The sequence below is a fragment of the Neofelis nebulosa genome, chromosome 3 (assembly GCF_028018385.1).
Source record: "Neofelis nebulosa isolate mNeoNeb1 chromosome 3, mNeoNeb1.pri, whole genome shotgun sequence".
Lineage (NCBI taxonomy): Eukaryota > Metazoa > Chordata > Mammalia > Carnivora > Felidae > Neofelis > Neofelis nebulosa.
The window spans coordinates 88,074,991-88,093,794 of record NC_080784.1 but is presented as its reverse complement, the minus strand read 5'-3'; the positions used below and the strand labels follow the sequence as shown (position 1 = coordinate 88,093,794).

General features: G+C 39.2%; 1 protein-coding gene across 2 annotated transcripts; it reads left to right on the top strand.

The window, feature by feature from the left end:
• The first annotated feature begins 1,875 nt into the window (after positions 1-1,875).
• On the top strand, positions 1,876-17,325 carry RAB33B (RAB33B, member RAS oncogene family). 2 transcript variants are annotated; one of them, XM_058721336.1, is made up of 3 exons: positions 1,876-2,003; positions 2,247-2,514; positions 14,505-17,325. In XM_058721336.1, the coding sequence occupies exons 2-3, from the start codon at positions 2,266-2,268 to the stop codon at positions 14,943-14,945; spliced, it is 690 nt and encodes a 229-aa protein (XP_058577319.1). In that variant the 5' UTR covers positions 1,876-2,003; positions 2,247-2,265; the 3' UTR covers positions 14,946-17,325. The 2 variants fall into 2 exon arrangements, with proteins under 2 accessions (XP_058577319.1, XP_058577320.1); XM_058721337.1 differs by having other exon boundaries at positions 1,958-2,051.
• The last annotated feature ends 1,479 nt before the right edge of the window (positions 17,326-18,804 follow it).

Here is an 18,804-nt window from a genome sequence, read left to right as displayed (position 1 = left end):
GTGTGCATAATTGGTAAAGGGCTCAAATTGACAAACTTCACGCAAGAAATTTCTCACTTCACTAACTTATTCATCATTTGCTGAATAACAATGAGCTTTCCGTCAGTAGTCAAGAGCTGACAATCTGGCTGGTAGGACACAACACATAATTACAAAACTTAAACAGTGAAAATAAGTTTCAAAGACCAAATGAGCAATACCCCCCAAAGTGTACTAGTTTTAGAATAAAGAACATTCTAAGCCAAAGGAATCAGGAAAACCTTCACAGAGATAAAACTTTTGAAATATGAATAGGATTTGGAAAAACAAACAAGAAAAGGGATTTCTGATAGTTTAGCGAGAGCTAAACTGAAAAGGTCTGAATATAAAAGAGCAAGGGTCTTAGGGTGCAAAGATACTGCTGCTTTTTTTTTTACTCATCCTTTGAAATTACCTGATTATCCACAGCTTTGAATTCTTCAACTGCTTTTTGTCTTACATCTTCAGCTTCTCTCCTTTGAATGGGACAGGTAGAGTAAATGAGAGGAATATATTCCAAGGCCCTCTAATAGTTTGGGAAATGATTAATTTTCGTGATAACAACCTCACAAGTAAACAATTCGAATCTGAAATTTACTCTAGCAGGAAACTGAATAAATGTAACTGGCATACACATTCAAGCAGACGGGTAAATTTTTTTCCCTGGCTAACATAGCTTGGCATATTAGTGACTGGATAGTTTTTCTACTGCAACAGAAATTACTATATATTAAGGCTTTTGCAAATTCCTGTTAATTCTGGGCACACTCGGGTTCTACCTCTAATTTCTTCTGACTACATTTTCATGTAATCTAATAGAATAAGCAGTTTATCTCCTTTCCTAAAACTCTGGAGTGCTCTACCATTCCTCTCACTCTATTTAAATCCTGCCGTGTCCTCCTCTCCATAGCCCCTGACTTTACGAACGAACATAACCATTTGCTCAAACAGAAAAAAATACAGTCTTGTTTTTGCAAAACAACACAACTTTTCACAAAAAGCAGAGTTCGCACATTTGGGCCTTTTGTGTTTGTTAATGTATGATAGGTTTCCTCTGAAGAATTCACAGTAATCCAGAGAAGATTCTTTAAGGTTGAGTGGTCCCGTCTAATAATGTTTTCCTTAAATAGTGTGCCGAAGACAACTACGTGCACTCAGTAATATTTACCGACGTGCAGGCACTAAGACATAACTAGGGCACAATGGGTTTTACTCTCGCTAGAGAGGGCGTCTGGTGAAGACTCCCGGTTCAATACCCCCGAGTGGCCCGCATGGGATCTGCTCTACTTTCTGGACCTGGGGCATTAGCCAAACAAGCCCAGGGCACCAGAGTCCCGTGGATATCCTCACTTGGCCTAAGGGGTGTCCTCTGTGCCGAGGCGGCAGGCGGCCTCGAACTCCCACCTGCTCACTGCCAAACACGCGCCAGCCACGACGGAAGGCGGCAATACCCCAAGCGACCGGGAGCTCGTGCCCAAGCGCATCTCGCGACGGGCGGCCTCTCGGCTGCGCCTCACGCCCCACCCCCTCCAGTCCTTGTCGCTGTCCCAACTCGCGGGGTCCAGAGAGTCCGGAGGAGGCAGGGGGTACAGCCGACACCACAACCTCCCAGCTGCAAGCCAAGGGAACTCGCTTCCACCTCCAAGTCCGGGGAATCCCCAACGACGTCGACTACAACGCCGAACTCGCCATCCCAGCCTTCCGAAGACCTCACAGCCCCTCACCAGGCACCCGTTGAAAGCGGCTCTTCGGCCCTCTCGCGAGAGAGTGCCTGGTGGTACCTCCTTCCTCAGCTGTCTTTCTCTCCCCGCCCCCAGAGTGATTGCGCGGCTTCCTCCGGAGGGCGGGAGCCTTGGACGTGGCGGGGCCGGGCCAGCCTGGCTGCCGGGCCTGGGGCGCTCTGCTTGGCCGCTCCGCTCACTTGGCCGCTTGGCTGGCCCTCCGCACCCGCCGTCCAGCTCCCGGCCGGTCCCCTGCCTTTCCAGGTAGACTGGCCCAGGCCCGCATAACGGCGGGGTGGAGCCGCGGGCCAGGTGGGAGGAGCAGTGAGCGCGGGCTGGTGGGCGCCACACCTGCGCGGGGCCGGGGCGGGAAGGTGCGCACGCGCGTTGCCGGGCTGGAGGGCGGTGGCTCCTGCGACGCTGCGCAGCCGAGCCGGCCGGCTGGGCGCGCTCGCTCGCGGTGGCGTAATCTCTCAGCCTTTCTGCGTCTCCTTTCCTCCGCCTCAGTTTGGGGCGGGTCCGGAGAATGGCTTCGGAGATGGAGTCGTCTCTCGAGGCAAGCTTCACGTCCAGCGGTGCAGTGTCAGGGGCTTCAGTATTTCTGCCTCCGGCTCGCTCCCGTATCTTCAAGATAATCGTGATCGGTGACTCCAATGTGGGCAAGACGTGCCTGACCTACCGCTTCTGCGCCGGGCGCTTCCCGGACCGCACCGAGGCTACTATCGGGGTGGATTTCCGAGAACGAGCGGTGGAGATTGATGGGGAGCGCATCAAGGTGAGCGGATGGGGGACTGTCAGGGAGGAAGGACGCCCTGGGGTGACAGTTCCCAACCCCACTGTGGGTTAATCGCTGGCCGTGTGCGAGGTGTGCGCTCCGTTTTTTCTCAAGCCGATGGAGAGATTGGAGTTGGGGATTGGAAGGATTTATCTATAACAAACTTATAAGGCAGTGCTCCGCAAACTTTAATGCCCCGCGATTTACCTGGGCAACTTGTGTTTTTTTAAAAATGCAGATTCTAATTCGGTACGGAATCAAGTGATGCAGATACAACTAGTCCATGAACCATACCTTGAGAAGCAAGAGTGTAGAAGGTATCCATTGGCAGTGTCTCCTGTGTTGGGAGTCAGTGAAGTAAGACCGAAGGAAAAAATGAAATTTCTCAAGCATGGAAAAGTCGTTTAATAAATGTTATTTATTAAACAGGCATCTGAGCACTGCCCTAGACATTGTGGAAGTAAAACCTTGTTGCCTTTGAGGAAGTAGTTAGGTATTCTCTTGCAGTTTTGCCACAGAAGTTTCTGTATGACATTGACTTGTTTAGAAAAATCTATTTTCCTGCAGAAACATTCTATACATGACAGTTCCTACATGGTTTGCCAAAAGCGCATTCTTGGTGCCACCCTCTCTCAGTTCTTAATTCAGACCCCAGGAAAAGCTCTGCCTTCCGTATACTGCATTTACTTTTTTGCTTTAAATTAAGATGTTCGTCTTTACCTCGTTCCCCCTGGGTGGGGGGGGGGGTATAGATTCATGTCTTCATTCTTTCCCTCACATCCTTGAGGAGAGAACAATTTATTTGTTCTCTAACCACTGCCCTTCCCCACCATCCTCAAAGGGGTTTAAATGCTAATGATGTAAAGGAGAAATTGGATTGAAAAGAAATCAGCCTTCTATAGGTCCTTTTGCCTTTTAGTTTTTACTTTAATTTTTTATCATCCCATTCAGGTTGCCAGTGGTGGTCCTTTGGGTATACTGTAATAGGGAGTTAAGAAAGACCTGTATGCATTACAGAGGAAAAGACCTGGTAAGAAGAGACTGAATATTTTTCATCAGAATTAGGTTGGGCCCAGAAGCCTGGGGGTGAGGAAGATATTGGGGCTTCTGAAGTTTGAGAGAGAGGTTAGTTGGGGAAAAACAGAAGTCCTGGGAGAGAGCATGGGCTTTGGAGCCCAACTGGCTTGGCTCAGATCTGAACCTATGAAAGGGTAAGGATGGGCTATGTGTCCTCAGAAGAGTGACCATGTTTGCTCAAGACTGTCCCAGTTTTAAAATGAAGTCCCACATCCCAGGAACCCCCTCGGTCTCAGGCGAACTGGGGTGGTTGGTTACTGTAGTCCTTAGGTTGCTTAATCTTTCAGAGACCATTTTCTCTTCTGAAAAATTGGGATAATGCCATATGAGATTAGATGAGAACCTATAGGAAGCACCTGATTTACAACTGATAATCTTAAGATGATTCTTCTCTGGTGGCTTAACATCATTTTTCCTCTTTGGCACAATCATTTTTGTGGCTGTGCATCCAGAGTGTGAAGCAGAGATAAAGTAGGGCATATGCAGAAGGTGAGAGAAATTCCCCCAAAAGCATGATTTTAAAGAAATAAGTAGAGGGAATGGAGGCAGGAGAGGAGTTGGGAATTTCCTTCCTTACCTACTTTTGGGTTGCCATTTGCACTTTAACATCTCAGATGAATCAGGTGCAAATTTAAGAGGTATTTATATTGAAAAAATACAAAACATGTCCAGTGTCTAAGTTCAATACTTAACTACTGGGGTAAGTGCTGGCAGTCATAAGTGAACCAGAACCATAAATGGATGAATCTGGGAGCAAGAGTTTATTCTTCTGGTTAGGAGAAGTATGATAGGGTGCCGGGGTGGCTCAGTAGGTTGAGTGTCCAACTTCGGCTCATGGTTCTCATGGTTCTTGATCTCATGGTTCGTGAGTTCAAGCCCCACGTGGGGCTCACTGCTGTCAGCACAGAGCCGGCTTTGGATCCTCTGTTCCCCTCTGTCTCTGCCCCTTCCCTGCTCATGCTCTCTCTTTCAAGGATAAATAAGCATATTAAAAAAAAAAAAAGATATTAAAGGAAAAAAAAAGAGGAATAAGGAGAAAACATTTTTTTCTGGGATTATTCCTCCTGAGCTTCAGCTTAACCTGTTTGGTTGGTGGAGGCCTGGAAACTGAGTTTCTTTTTCTTCTTTCTAAGGCCTTAGCCATTGACTTGTACCTCCAACTTTTAAGACTTGAAAGATTTCTTTTGTGGTCGAAAAAGACTCTTACAGAAATACTCTTTTTAAAAATGCTTTTGAAATGTTTATTTATTTTTGAGAGAGACAGAGACAGAACATGAGCAGGGGAAGTGCAGAGAGAGGAAGACACAGAATCTGAAGCAGGCTCCAGGCTCTGAGCTGTCAGCACAGAGCCCAATGTGGGGCTCGAACTCACAGACCTTGAGATCATGATCTGAGCTGAAGTCGGACACCCAACCAACTGAGCTACCCAGGTGCCTCCCTTACAGAAATATTCTGAGATTTCTGTAGTAGAAAGGATAGGACTATATTGGACATTTTTTTCCCCAAAGCTTTAAGAAACACAGACATTGCAAAGCAGCCATATGTTATATATTGGACATTTTTTTAAAAAACTGTTTTAGTGTCTTAAAAAAAACTGAAGTGAATGTAGAATTATGTCATGTGCTGCTCCTGCTTTTTCTTTGTTAATCTGCAATACATCTCAAGTGCTGCTGAAATGTTCATACGTATTTTCTCTTTGGAAAATTTTTAGCCTGATCTGAAATGACATGTCTTTTCATTTTTCATCTTCAATGGAAAGCTGGAAAGCTTTATGTTACTTTACTGATAAATGATATTCTAGACATTTTTATTTGGTAAAAGTGAGATATTGTGTTGAATGTTTCTAATTCCAGACTAGAAATTTTTCAGAGAGTGTGTCTTATGGCAGTGCCCTTTCAGTTAAAATGTTTTGTGAAGTGTAACAAAGTCTATATTTGTTAATCTGTTCCTAAGTACTATATATGTATGGTTGGAAGAGCAGAATCTTGTTTGCAGAATTTTTGAAGTTGAATAAAATTATAAACTGAATTCCTTAAATAAAAATGCATTTGATTTTTAAATTAAGACTCAACCCTAATCCTTATGCTCCATCCTTGTAATGTGTATCCCCATCATACCTAGCTGTATTCCTTTCATACAAGCATTTTACAGTGAGACACCAGCAGAATCATTAAAGCCTCATGTTGCATTTGGTCCATCTTCTCACTAGGGGGGTAGCAGTTTCTATTTGAACATTGGGATGGCTTACTTTACAGAGGTATGACATTTTGCCATGTTAAATACAAGATGTTAATATTAACTAAAGGAAAATAATCAGTACCTCTCCCCCATTGGTACAACAAACATTTAATGAGTGATTGCATGAAAGATGACATTTTTGTTAGTCACAAGAATTATGATACACTGTAGGGGTTGGCAAATTATGCTTGAGGGCCAGATATGGTCTGCTGCCTATTTTTACGTGGCCTGCAAGCTAAGAATGATTTTTACTTTTTACTTTTTTATTTTATTATTTTTTAAGTTTTTAAATTTATGTTGAGAGCGGGGGAGGGGCAGAGAGGAGAGAGAGAATCCCAAGCAGACTCTGCATTGTTGGCACAGAACCCAGCAGCATGAATCCATGAACCATGAGATCATGACCTGAGCTGAAATCAAGAGTCGGACGCTTAACCCCGATTTTTACTTTTTTAAATGGTTGGGGGGAAAAAATCGTAAGAATATGGTTTTATGACAGGTGAAAATTATGTGAAACTCTGATTTTAGAGTTTGTAAACAAAGTATTGCAACACAGCTATGCTCGTGTCTGCATTTTGGGCTTGCTTTTGTGCTCCAGTGGCAGAGAGGAGTAGTTGTGACAGAGATGTTAGCCCCACACAACCTAAGATACTCACTGTTTTGACCTTTTACGGAAAGAGTTTGCTGACCCTGATATAGTGCATAAATGAATTACTGTCCTAGATTAGGATAAGATTTATATACCTAAAAAGGTGACCAGCAAAACCAGGTGAGTGCTGAGTTATTGTTTGGGTGTGGGTGGAGGAATCCTTTGTGCTTGGGGTGCTAGGTGCAGTCCCACTGGGGGGGGGGGCGGGTTTTCTGATAAGGACCATTAGCAGGATGCTCCCGTGGGATCAGAGGTTCTTGTGGAAAGGTGGCAAGTGAGAAGAATATGCAGGTATTGGTAGCAATGTTTGTGAAGAGTTTGAAAAAGAAAGCTGAAGAGTCAACTTCAGGTGCTCCTGGGTAGCTCAATCGGGTAAGCATCCAACTTTGGCTCAGGTCATGATTTCAGAGTTCATGAGTTTGAGTCCCGCATCGGGCTCTCTGCTGTCAGCACGGAGCCTGCAGATCCTCTGTCTCCCCACCGCGCCCCCCCCCCCCCCCGCCCCTAACCCAAACGCATGCGTGCACACAGACTCTCTCAAAAATTAATAAACATTAAAAAAATTATTTAAAAAAAGAGTCTAGACTTTATTTTGTATGCATGGCAAAAAGTCCAGGTGTTTTCGGAAGATAAATGTGGCAGCAATTGAGAGTGAATCTAGAATAAGATACAGTTTGCCCCCTGACCTGGTTTTCTATCTACATTCTCTCCCTTGGTAGTCTCTCAGTGTCAGCTGTCACATCCGTGGAGATAACTTCCAAATCTTTGTCTAGCCCACCTCTCTCCCTGTCTTACTGTGCATTTCCTACTGTCTTCTAGACATGGCTATTTGGATAATCTCTCCTTCGCCTAGAATGTCTGAAGTGAGTTCATCTTCCCTGGCAAATCTGTTTATCCTGTTTCTCCCTACATCACCTAGGTTGTCATGATGGCATCCCTCCTCATCTTCGCAGCCTCGTCCCCTTTCTTTTGCTCCCTAAATCCAGCTGGGTCTCTACATGCATGATTCTGTAATCCATCCTTTCTTCAAAATCCTAGTTTTAAAAATCCCTCTGGTCTGTTGCAGCAGCTCAACTCATCTCCCATGGCCAGTCTTCAGTGAACCTGTTTTATACATTGTTGCCAAAATGCCAGACTAGTGTTGCACTTTAGGGAGATTAATGTTCTCTGCCTCAGATGCCCTGGGTAGTTCTCCACTATATTGTAAAATTCCAACTTTTAAAATTAACGTAGGACTTCCTTCCTTTTGCTCCAGACTGCCTTTCAAACTTTTTTTCCCATTAATTTCCTTCAAGTACCCTAAAGTCCAGCCACTTGTTTGCTGATCCCTGTGTTTTCCCCTTGCATGCCCCACTGCTTGCCTGGAATATTCCCTCTGCCCATATTTCACCACATGTAATTCTTCCCTATTCAACTCAGTGTGTCTGTCAAAAATATCACACCCCTCCTTCTCCATTCTATTTCTTCCTTCTATGAATTCCCTTTAGCAATTTACCTAAGACTTTAAATGATCTCTTTCCTCATTGTATTATGTAGGTGTTTCTTCCTCTTTTATTAAGTCTTACTCAGTCTTAGAGCAGGATCCATGTCTGCAAATGCCATAGACTTTTTCGAATGTCTAGCTCCGTTTCTAAACTATGGCGTACTCAGGGATTACATGTTGAATGTATGGAAACAAGGAGATCAGATGGTAAGCTACTCTGGAAATCTAGAATTGAGGTGATAAGGGAAACTAATGGAAATTTGGTAGCTGATCAAAGAAGGAAGATCATTTGGATTAATACTTTTATCATTTTCAGTCAGGCAAAAACAGTATTAAATCAGTTTAGACAGATCATCTTTCATTTTGGTGATAATACTACTAAAAAAACTTTCATCAACAATAAGAATCTACTGTTAGTTTTTTGCAAATAATAAGGTTGACATTTTTGTTGGAACTTCTATTGGAATTTAAAGTAGAGATTTTTGAAATATTATTGAAATATGTTTCATGTTCATATAATGTTTAAAATGGGAGTAATATCTATGGGCGCATGCATTAGCCATTTTCCATAAAACATTAACTATTTTTTTAATGTTTATTTTTGAGAGAGAGAGACAGCATGAGTGGGGGAAGGGCTCAGAGAGAGAGAGAGTGAGTGAGTGAAGGAGACACAGAATCCAAAGTAGGCTCCAGGATCTGAGCTGTCAGCACAGGGCATGACATGGGGCTCGAACCCACAAACTACAAGATCATGACCTGAGCCAAAACCGGATACTTAACCGACTGAGCCACCCACGTGCCCCTAAAATATTAACTATTAAATTGGGAAAAATTGCTCTGAAAATACTTCCTAATTAAACCAGACAAAAGCGTGTCACTTCTTTAGTTTCCTAAGTGTTATTCTCCTTTGTTAAACACTGTGAACCACTCTACTCAAAGCTTAACCTCAAGACTTTTCTAAGCCATCATGGGGTTTGTTCTCTACCAAGTCTCTCCCCGTTGGTTTCTCTCTCTTTAGGTCAAACTTTGTTTTGCCCTTCGTGGCTGACAGTGTTTGTCACCTGCCCTGTCCTTTCTTTTCTGAGTCTCTGGCTGCTCTTCCCACAGACCCTTTGCCCTCTCCTCATGTTCCATGCAGGCTTGAAGGCTGCAGACCGTGTGGCAGTGTGCCTTTGCCTGAGCTCTTGTGTCAGCAGTTCTGTTAGGAAATTCTGAAGCTTCTTTTTAAATAATCCTTTGTAAGTGCCTCATTAACTTAGTAATTACTTTTATGGCTTTCCAGTAAAGTGTGAAGAGTTATTATTTCAGACCCCTTGTTTCCTGGAAGTCTTGATATGGTAGCATGCACGCTTTTGAACAAGATTGATGGGAAGCAGAGTACTGTTGAGGCAGGCCCATCCTAAAACAAACAAACGGTTTTCTTAGGAATAAACATCCTCATCGTCACGTTTATTGAGGGCTTTTGCAGTTCTTTGAGGCAGGTCTAAATTCTGTGTAAGCATTAATTTTTTATGTTTAGTTTGTTTTTATAGAAGTGGTTGCTTGTTATGAAAAACAAAAGTAGAAATAAAGGGGGAGGTTGCCTTAAAGACAGCTATGGTTAATGTGTTGGTATATTTCCTTGTGTGCTTTTCATTTATTTTCTTTAAACTTATAAATATTCTCTGCTTAAAACATTATAAGTCATTCTTCATGGATGAAATGGTTTTTGAATACCTGAGCTACAGGAAATGTTAAAAGAGAAAAGGTCAGCTGCAGTTTCTTTGGACAGCTTTTATATAGGTCATCCAAATTATTCCCCAAATACCTTTCTAAATGTTAAAGATACAGTTTGGTGTGGGGTTTTTTTGATCACTCTAAAAAACTGAAATATAATTTAGATACCATAAGATTTACCCTGTTAAAATATACAGTTTATTGGCTTTTAATATATTCACGAGGTTGTGCAACCATTATCACTGCTTCCAGAACTCCAAAAAGAAACCCTGTACTCATTTTTAACAGTCATTCCCCATTCTTACCCTACCCTCACCACCAGTCTACTTTCTGTCTCTGTGGATTTGCCTCTACTGGACATTTCATATACAGAGAATCTTATAACATGTGGCCTGTGGTGTCTGGCTTCTTTCACTTAGGATAGTGTCTTCAAGGTTCATCTGTGTTGTAGCATGTATCAGTACTTCATTCCTTTATTTTAATTTTTTAATGTTTATTTATTTTTGAGAGAGAGAGACAGAGCATGAGTAGGGGAGGAGCAGAGAGAAAGGGAGACGTAGAATCCAAAGCAGGCTGCAGGCTCTGAGCTGTCAGCACAGAGCCCAACGCGGGGCTTGAACCCAATGAGCCATGAGATCATGACCTGAGCCGAAGTTGGATGTTCACCTGCCTGAGCCACCCAGGTGTCTCAGTACTTTATTCCTTTTTATGGCTGAGTAATATTCCATCATATGGACATTTTGTTTATTCTTTCATCAGTTGATGGATATTTGGGTTGGTTCTACCTTTTAGCTATTACAAATACTGCTGCTATGAATATTTGTGTACAAGTTTTTATGTGAGCATATCTTTTCAGTTTTCTCATATACACCTGGGAGTGGAAGTGCTGGGTCATATGGCAACTCTCTCTTTTTTTAAGTAATTTATTAAAGTGAAATTCAAATAAAAAAACTAACTATTTTAAAGTAAATAGTTCATTGACATTTAGTAGATTGGTAATGTTGCATAACCACACCTCTATCTAGTTTCAAAATATTTCAATCACTCTGAAGTAAAACCCCTCACCCTGAACAGTTTCTCCCCATTTCCCAGCCCTGGCAACCACCAAGTCTGTGTTCCATCTCTATGGGTTTTTCTATTTGGGAAATTTTGTATAAATGGAACCACAGAATATATGTCTGGCCTCTTTCACTTAGTGTATTCTGGAGGTTCACCTTTGTTGTAGCAAATACCAGTACTTTATTCCTTTTTATGGGTAAGTAATAGTCCAACTTTTTGAGGAACGGCCAAACTGTTTTCTAAAGTGGCTGTACTATTTTACATCCCCACCAGCAATGTATGAAGGTTCCAATTTTTCTACATCTCTGCCAACACTTGTTACTGGCCATTTTTTGTTGTTGTTGTTTTTTAATGGCCATCTTCATGTGAGTGTAAAATGGCGTTTCGTTTGTTTTTGATTTGCATTTCCTTGATTGCTAATGATGTTGAACATCTTTTTATGTGCTTATTGGCCATTTGTGTATTTTCTTTGGAGAAATGTCTGTGCAGATTCTTTGTCAATTTTTTAATTGGGTTACCTGTCCTTTTATTATTGAGTTGTAAAAGATATTAAGTATTCTGAATAGTAGACCCCTATCACACATATTATTTGCAGGTATTTTCTCCCATTTTGTAAGTTGTCTTTTCACTTTCTTGATAATATTCTTTGAAACACAAACGTTTTTAATTTTGATGAAGTCCAATTTATTTTTTCTTTGATTGCTTGTGCTTTAAATATCATTGTCTAACCTGGTGGTCACAAATATTTATCCCTATGTTTTCTTCTAAGAATTTTATAGTTTCATCTCTTACATTTTGGTTTTTTTATCCATTTTGAATAAGTTTTTATATATGGTGTGAGGTTGGGGGTCCAACCTCATTTTTTGTATGTTGTCCCAGCACTATTTGTTAAAACAACTATTCTTTCCCCTGTTGAATTGTCTTGGCACTCTTGTTGAAAATCAATTGACCACAGATACATGGATTTATTTCTGGACTCTCAGTTTTGTTCTGTTGATCTATATGCCTAGTCTTACTCTAGTAGCACAAAGTCTTTATTATTGTAGCTTTGTTTAATAAGTTTTGACAGCTATCGTTTGAAGCATTTTTAATTGTTTGTTGAGTGTTTTTATTCTTAACCTGTTAGTTGAGATAAAAAAGTTGTATTTCTTTTTTTAAAAGAAAAGTTGCATTTTTAAAGAATTATACATTTACTTTATTAGCTCTTTGCATGCACAGTGTAGCTAGTCTATTAATACTTATTTTTTTAGGTCTGAAACTAAACTTTGCTTTCACCGTTGAAGAAGCCAAGGTCTAGAGGTAAAATAGTCACCTACTGGCACATAGTTGGCATTGAATAAATAATCGTTGATTTAAACAGTTTAGTTGTTAGTAGTTCTTAATTTGTTTTGCTGACAACTGTTTGCTTCTATCTCTGACTTATATGATACAAAGTCTTTATGGCCTATCTGCCAGTTATGTTGCTTACATCACGAAGGGGGTATTTTATAATAATTTATTTTGTGATGTCTCTAGGAATGTATTGAGGCAAAACCTTGTGATTTAATGAGTAAATTACCCCTTGAGTGTAAGGGGTAAAGGTTTTAAAGAGTGTACATGGTAAGTAATTTTACGATGCCATTTAGCTACATAGAAGTTCAGCTATAATGATTTAACCGTGTAAGGTTTTATTTTTCTCATGGAATAAGGAGACCAGAGGCAGCAGTCTGTATGATGGTACTGTGTGATTCCAGGTCTGTGTAGACTTCCTCCATTCTTATGTGTGGCTTTCTTCTCCACGGAGGCTCATACAATAGTTGCTGAACCTCTAGTCATTATATCCCATTCCAGGCAGAAAGGGTATGGTGAGAGAGGTGCAAAAGGCACGTGCCCAATGCTCCTATCTTTTTTTTTTTTAATCACACATCTGTAGTTTTCCTGGAAAATCCCAAAGAAAGACTGTCTACAAATTATTGGCTAGAACTATGTGATTTGGCCTCCCTTAGTTCTAGAAGAGCCTGAGAAATCAAGTTTGTAGAATACTTTTTATTTCTGCCTAGAGCAAAATTTGGCTTATGTTAATTAAAAGGGAGAATATTAAGGAAATGGAGAAATTTGGTCTCAAAAAGAACTGCTAGGGGCACCTGGGGAGCTCAGTCTGTTGAGCGTCTGACTTTGGCTCAGGTCATGATTTCTCAGTTCGTGAGTTCGAGCCCCACATCAGACTGCTGTGGTCAGTCTGTCAGCACAGAGCCCGCTTTGTATCCTCTGTCCTCCTTTCTCTGCCTCTCCCCTGCTTGCACTCTCCCAAAAATAAACAAATACTTCAAAGAAAAATTAACTACCAAAAAAAAAAACCTGATAAAAATTAGGGTAGCATGGGAGTGCATGGCTGACTCAGAAGAGCACGCGACTCTTGATCTCAGGGTTGTGAGTTCAAGCCCCACATTGGGTGCAGAGATTACTTTAAAAAAAAAATACAATAACTTAAGAAAATTAAGATACCATGGAAGAGATTGGTGACCAATATTTTCATCCCTAATCACACTTTTAAGGTGTATTTATTCATTCATTACATCTTAATTGAGCACTTACTATATGTCGCCATATCCTAAGCAATTTGTATCTTATATTCTACTTACTTTTTGGGCCATCTACAGAATCTCCTCATTTCCCTCTACTTCGGTGTTGCTTTGTGAGAAATCACCAGTTTAGGCTTCCAGTCCATACTGTGAATATTTATAAATAGTACAAGTCTGTCAATCAAAAGTTATCTAATAAGCAAGGGGCGCTTGGGTGGCTCAGTTGGTTAAGCGTCGATGTCGGCTCAGGTCATGATCTCTCGGTTCGTAAGTTTGGACCCCGTGTCAGACTCTGTGCCTACAGCTCAGAGCCTGGAGCCCGCTTCGCATTCTGTGTCTCCCTCTCTCTCTGCCCCTTCCCCACTCATGCTCTGTCCCTTTCTCACTCTCAAAAAAAAAAAAAAAAAAAAAACATTAAAAAATTAAAAAAAAAAGTTATCTAAGCAAATTGACCTCTAGTCTTTTCCACTGAGATCAGTATCCTCATCATTTAACTTCTTTAGGCAGTAAACAAAGGTAAGGTAATTCAGTATTTTAAGATAATTATAACACATGACTTATATTTAGCTTTAGATATTATTTTCCTCAACTCCCCCATATTTGGACTGGGAGATATTGGAATAGTTTTGTTGGTTGAGATGTTTAGGTTAAATAAGTGATTTTCTAGCCTTTTATAATTTTCAAGGAGGATTTTGTATTTATATTACATATATATATACAATCTATATTATGTATAAATTGTATATATAATATATACACATATATACATATATATATAGTGTGGGGACTAGACCTAATGACTCTTAGTATCTGTCCTAAGTCTATTTTAAAGTTAGTCTAGTGAAAGGTAGAGAAGGGCATATGGTAACCAAATTTACAGGGATTAGACAGTAAACGTGTTTGTTAAAACCTGATATATTTTTATTTAATATTTTAGAATCAGTTTTTGAGGTAAATTTCCTCCAGACAAATTTAACTTACTGAAATTTAAATGGTAAATTGAAATATTTGTTCTGATACTTGCATTAATTGTGAGGTAATTAGTGTTCATGAAATCTGGATCCCATAAATTACACTGAAAAGGCATTATGGAAGGGAACAAAGTAATGTAAGTGAAGACGTACTAAAGACCATGCAGAGCTGATTAAAATTTTCAATATGTATGACACTGGAATGAAATGTTCAGTTTTCTCTCCTTTTGCACTTTCAGATCCAGTTATGGGACACAGCAGGACAAGAACGATTTAGAAAGAGCATGGTACAGCACTACTACAGAAATGTACATGCTGTTGTCTTCGTGTATGATATGACCAACATGGCTACTTTTCATAGCCTACCATCTTGGATAGAAGAATGCAAACAACATTTACTAGCCAGTGACATACCACGGATTCTCGTTGGAAATAAATGCGACTTGAGAAGTGCCATTCAAGTACCTACAGACTTGGCACAGAAATTTGCTGACACACATAGTATGCCTTTGTTTGAAACCTCTGCGAAAAACCCCAATGATAATGACCATGTGGAAGCTATATTTATGACCTTGGCTCATAAACTTAAGAGCCACAAACCATTAATGCTTAGTCAACCCCCCGATAACGGAATTACTCTGAAGCCTGAACCAAAGCCTGCAATGACATGCTGGTGCTAAGTAACAGTCTTTATTATACTATCTAATTTTGACAAAAGAAATACTTTTGGAGTATGACAGTGATAAGTCATAAGATTTAATCTCAAGTATAATGGATCATCCTGACACTTTACTATTTATCATTGTCATGCTGATTTTTTGTATTTTGTATCTACTTAATTAAGTTTGTCACTGTGACAACACAGGGAAAAAGTTGGTTTTCATGTGAGGTTGAAAATGAAGCAAAGGTAGAATGAATCAGAACATTTTTCCATTGAGAACCCAAAGAAGGAGGCTTCAGATGAGAGCGTGATAGTATTTTAGGAGTAAGTGACTGTTCAATCCTGTATTCATGGGATTGAAAAAAAATTAAAGGTTTAGGACATACTTCCTAGGTATGTCCTTTGAATGGGAAGTTTTCTCAATAGGATAAAACTGGTATTTGCCTCTGCCTATAGTTCTTTCTTTGTATTATTGATGTATTTAATTGCATTATTATTGGTACATTTTAGAGCCAAGACTTTATGTCGTTCCAGTGGGAGGAGAAGGCATGGAATGTTTTCTGGTTCTCAGTGCATAAAGAGTGACTTTTCCAATGATTCTAGATGCTTGATATTTCTAATCAGTATCAATCATATCTACAGAAGTCATTGTTACTTTTAAAAGAATAATTTGTTTTCTTACTAATTTCTGTTAAAATACACAAAAATAAGTCTGACTTTAATGCAAATGAAGTGACATAATAAGGTGCTTTATATTTTATTTTGATATCTTTAGTGAAAAACCAATTGAAAACATTTGAGGAGTTGTAACTTGGGAGGAAAATAGTTAAACGTGGTTCCTGGCTACCACAGGAGACCTATTCTTAGCTCTTCGTAATTTTAGGCTCTATATCTGGCATAGTATCTCTTGTTCTCTTCCACAGTCAGTTAATTTAATAACTAAAGGTTGAATTAACAACTCAACTTCTATTTGGAGTGTAGCTCTGAAGGCATACCTCTAATTGCTATGAGTCCACATATATTTCTGTAATAGTATTGTGTTACAGTATATCAGTTTTTTAAATCTTTAAATTTTATGGTCACAACAAACTATTCCTCCTCAGTATGAAAAATAAATATTGAAAAATACCTTGTCTCTCTCCCTCAGTTGTGGAAAGAATAGTTCAAGAAGTTTTTTTTTACCCTAAATACTTTTATTTTGAGTTTGAGACTTTGCACATTGAAAATAGTAAGCTTGCATATAAAGCTATTACATGAATGGAATGTAAGCCATGAACTTTGAAGGGTGCACATTCACTGATTCTGATAGATTGCCGTCCTTGATAATTCTAGAGGTAATTAAGCCAAAAGATGATTGTACTTAGAATATTTTCAGAACGTGGTAAATCAATGAACTATGTTATCTAGTGTAGTTTAGGATTTTTGTTTAATCATTATGGTGGTCCTAACTGGATAATCTAATTATAAAAACAAGATAATTCTATTAAATGAAATAACTGAAAGTTATAATTTTAGAAAATAATTATTCAATTTTAAATATTAGAGCTTAAGGAAAAACAGGTTGGCTTTATCTGTGTCTAGGGAGATTAATCCACTTTCTTATCTTGCTAGAATAAAAAATGGTTTGAATTTAAATTAATGTTGCTTTGTAACTATTTTTATAGTAAAACAATGACAACTGTGCTAATTGTGGTGGGTGTAGCAGTTTTTTAAAGAAGGGAATCTGTTTATTGCTTTTAAACCATTTTCTGAAGTGTGGGAAGAAAGTTTACAAACTTTCCACACACATTTCTGTTTTTAAGTGCTGTTAATAATGGTTAAAAAAATTATTTAACTTTATTTCTTTTTTTAAGAACTTAGTAACAGGTATCCTTTACAGTTCTGTGAAAGGACTTAGTTTTTCACTTTAATATTTATTAATTTTGAAATATTTGTATCTCATTTGTAATGATTTACTGTTTTAATTTTTTCTACATATGTTTTTATTTTTTAAAAGAGCATACTTATCAGTTGGGGGTTAAAGCTTTTAGATATTTTCCAAAAAATTTATAAAACATTTCATTGTTGAGAAATCACTTCCAGAATGGTGGCTATCAAACAAATAATTATAAATTTTTAAAGCACAAGTCACACATTTTGTAACTCCTATGTGAATTTATTTTAACTGCGACCTTTAACTGAAAACATCAGATATGTTTTGGAAAAGTCTTAATTTGAGAACACTGAAGGAAGCTAATCCAGAATCTAATGTAGTTAGCTATTAATGATGATGCTTTATTGACAGTATATTGCTAATATGTTTCCTCACGAAATCTAAAGTTAAATAATTTCATTGTGGAATAGTGTCACTGTAATGTTTCCCTTATGAAGTTCAATAAACCAGGTTTGCCATAAAGAAATTGTGTTTTATTCCCTTTGTTTGGTTGTTAGGATGATTGCAGAATAAAACAAAAAAAATTGTTTTTTTCCCCCTGGCCTCCAGGTAATTATACATTAGTATAATACATTAGAAACAAAAACTAACCTATTGGAAATCTATTTGGAACTACTTTGGGGTTAGAGAACTTTTCAGAAAGGGGCACCAGGGTGGCTCAGTCAGTTAAACATCCAACTTCGGCTCAGGTGATGATCTCATGACGCATGAGTTCAAGCCCCACGTCCGGCTCTGTGCTGATGGCTTAGAGCCTGGAGTCTGCTTTGGATTCTATGTCTCCCTCTCTCTCTGCCCCTCCCCCACTTGAGCTCTGTCTGACTCTCTCAAAAATAAATAAACATTAATAAACAAAGACTTTTCAGTAAAAACCCCAAATATTAAAATTGGTTGATAGGGTAGGTTTCTAATTTGTATGCCTGAGTAATCAACTTATTTTAAGAACACTTCAGGGCAAACAGCAAATACTGTAAGAGTGATCAACATCTCTAGATTGTGAGGCAGAACAATTTAACAGAATGAATAATTATAAAATATATGAGAAAAAAGAGAAGGAAGTGCATTGTAGGTATAAGATTGCAATTTCTACAATCAGGTCACTGATTCAGGCCCTTTAGGAGAGTGTAGATGGGGACTTGGGGTCTCTGAAGTTGATACTACTTTACCTGGTCAGTTTATTTCAGACATAAGTTATTCTGTTGAAACAGAAAATTACATTCTTCATGAAAGACTGCTTTCTTAATCAGATATTAAACCAGTAAGTTGGTCAAGTCTTTCGGGGGCAAATTTGCAGAGCCTATGTAGCAAGAACTAATTGATTTGAATAATCTGATTTATCAAACATTTGTTAAGTACTTGCCATATGTTTTTCAGTTGTGTTGGGCATTGAGCTATGTAAACGAATAAGACTATGTCCTTGAACTTATAAAATAATATATAAATGAGCGGGAATTCTATACGATAATATGGTAAATGTAATCAAGGAGGCAACTACTTAGGACAATGAGCACAGAGAATGGAGCCCAAAGGACAAAGGGCTCCAAGATGTGTGAACGGAAGGACCAGCCGACAGCGCTCATCACAGTGCTGCCCAGAGAGCAGGGTGGCGCCTCCAGGGACCCATTACATTTTTATTTTAAAAGCAAACCAAGTGCATACAGCGTCTTTTAAAAAATCATGTAAACGTTGCAAAGTTTTTATGTTATTTATAATCTGAAGAGATTTATAAAAAACTACTAGACTCGTTAAGACTACAAATACTAACCCCTCATCCCCTCATGAAAAAAGCAATTGTTACAAAAATATAAAAAATAGACTAGCTTCTACTATGTAACCTCTCCACCAGAAACCTCCATTCAAAAGTCCAAAGTTTTGACTTTGATGCAGGGGAGTGAATGCGGTTAAACCAAGGGCTGGTGAGAACAGTGGGAAACGAGGCTGTCAAGAC

What these genes read in the sequence shown, in the direction of transcription:
- RAB33B (XM_058721336.1), top strand. Translation starts at nt 2,266, where the DNA reads ATGGCTTCGGAGATGGAGTCGTCTCTCGAGGCAAGCTTCACGTCCAGC. An exon ending in TTGATGGGGAGCGCATCAAG is followed by an intron (nt 2,515 to 14,504) that starts GTGAGCGGATGG and finishes TTGCACTTTCAG; the next exon opens with ATCCAGTTATGGGACACAGC.